At 34.2% G+C, this 617-nt stretch overlaps 1 protein-coding gene across 1 annotated transcript in view; it reads right to left on the bottom strand.

The window, feature by feature from the left end:
• Window positions 1-617, bottom strand: part of LOC119593550 (neuronal acetylcholine receptor subunit alpha-7-like) — a gene marked incomplete at its 5' end in the record, with an annotated part of 37,772 nt that overhangs the window by 29,746 nt on the left and 7,409 nt on the right. The window contains 1 exon segment of the mRNA XM_037942510.1: window positions 136-180. Within this exon segment, the coding sequence (XP_037798438.1) occupies window positions 136-180 (45 nt within the window).

The following is a 617-nucleotide window of genomic DNA, read 5'->3' as shown; positions in this document are numbered from 1 at the left end:
CTCATGTTGAAATTTCCCCCCTAATTGCTGACATCCTCTTTTCTTTGCCTAATTGTATTGATGCTGAAATAAGGAAGAAAAGAGAACCGACCCACTTAACTCTCTTATATAAAAGGGAAGAAATTGTTTACTTACAAAATTTAGCCAGACGTTTGTTGTTAGAATCTGATTCTTCTCGTCCTGAAAAAAGAGGAAAAACTTTGTAAGAAAATGGAATAAGTAGTTGATTATATAGGAAAATATCGTTTGTTATTACGTGTGTAATTTATAATGGGTGATCGTACTGTTTGACAGAAATAAAGGGTATTTCAATTCGATTTTTTTCAACCTGAAAAAAATGGAATGGGTAGTTCATTACATTAAGATTATCTTTTCGTCTACCTATTTAAAACATACGTGAGATAAAGAAAAAAAGTGCGACGAACATCAAAGTAAGAAATGATGAGAAAACATAAGGACAATAATAATAATAGTACAACAGCACTGGGAAAGAGAGAGTGAGCAAGGCAGAAAGAGGAAAACATCTGGCTTGGTCTCACTGAAATTGAAAACCCTTTTCTTGGGAGAGCCTGACATACTAGCAAGACTTCCTCAGCTTGGCTTCTTGTACTACGTTA

This window comes from Penaeus monodon, chromosome 32 (genome assembly GCF_015228065.2).
Source record: "Penaeus monodon isolate SGIC_2016 chromosome 32, NSTDA_Pmon_1, whole genome shotgun sequence".
Taxonomy (NCBI): Eukaryota; Metazoa; Arthropoda; class Malacostraca; order Decapoda; family Penaeidae; genus Penaeus; species Penaeus monodon.
Note: the sequence above shows the minus strand (reverse complement) of the source record. Positions and strands in the feature narration are given on the sequence as shown.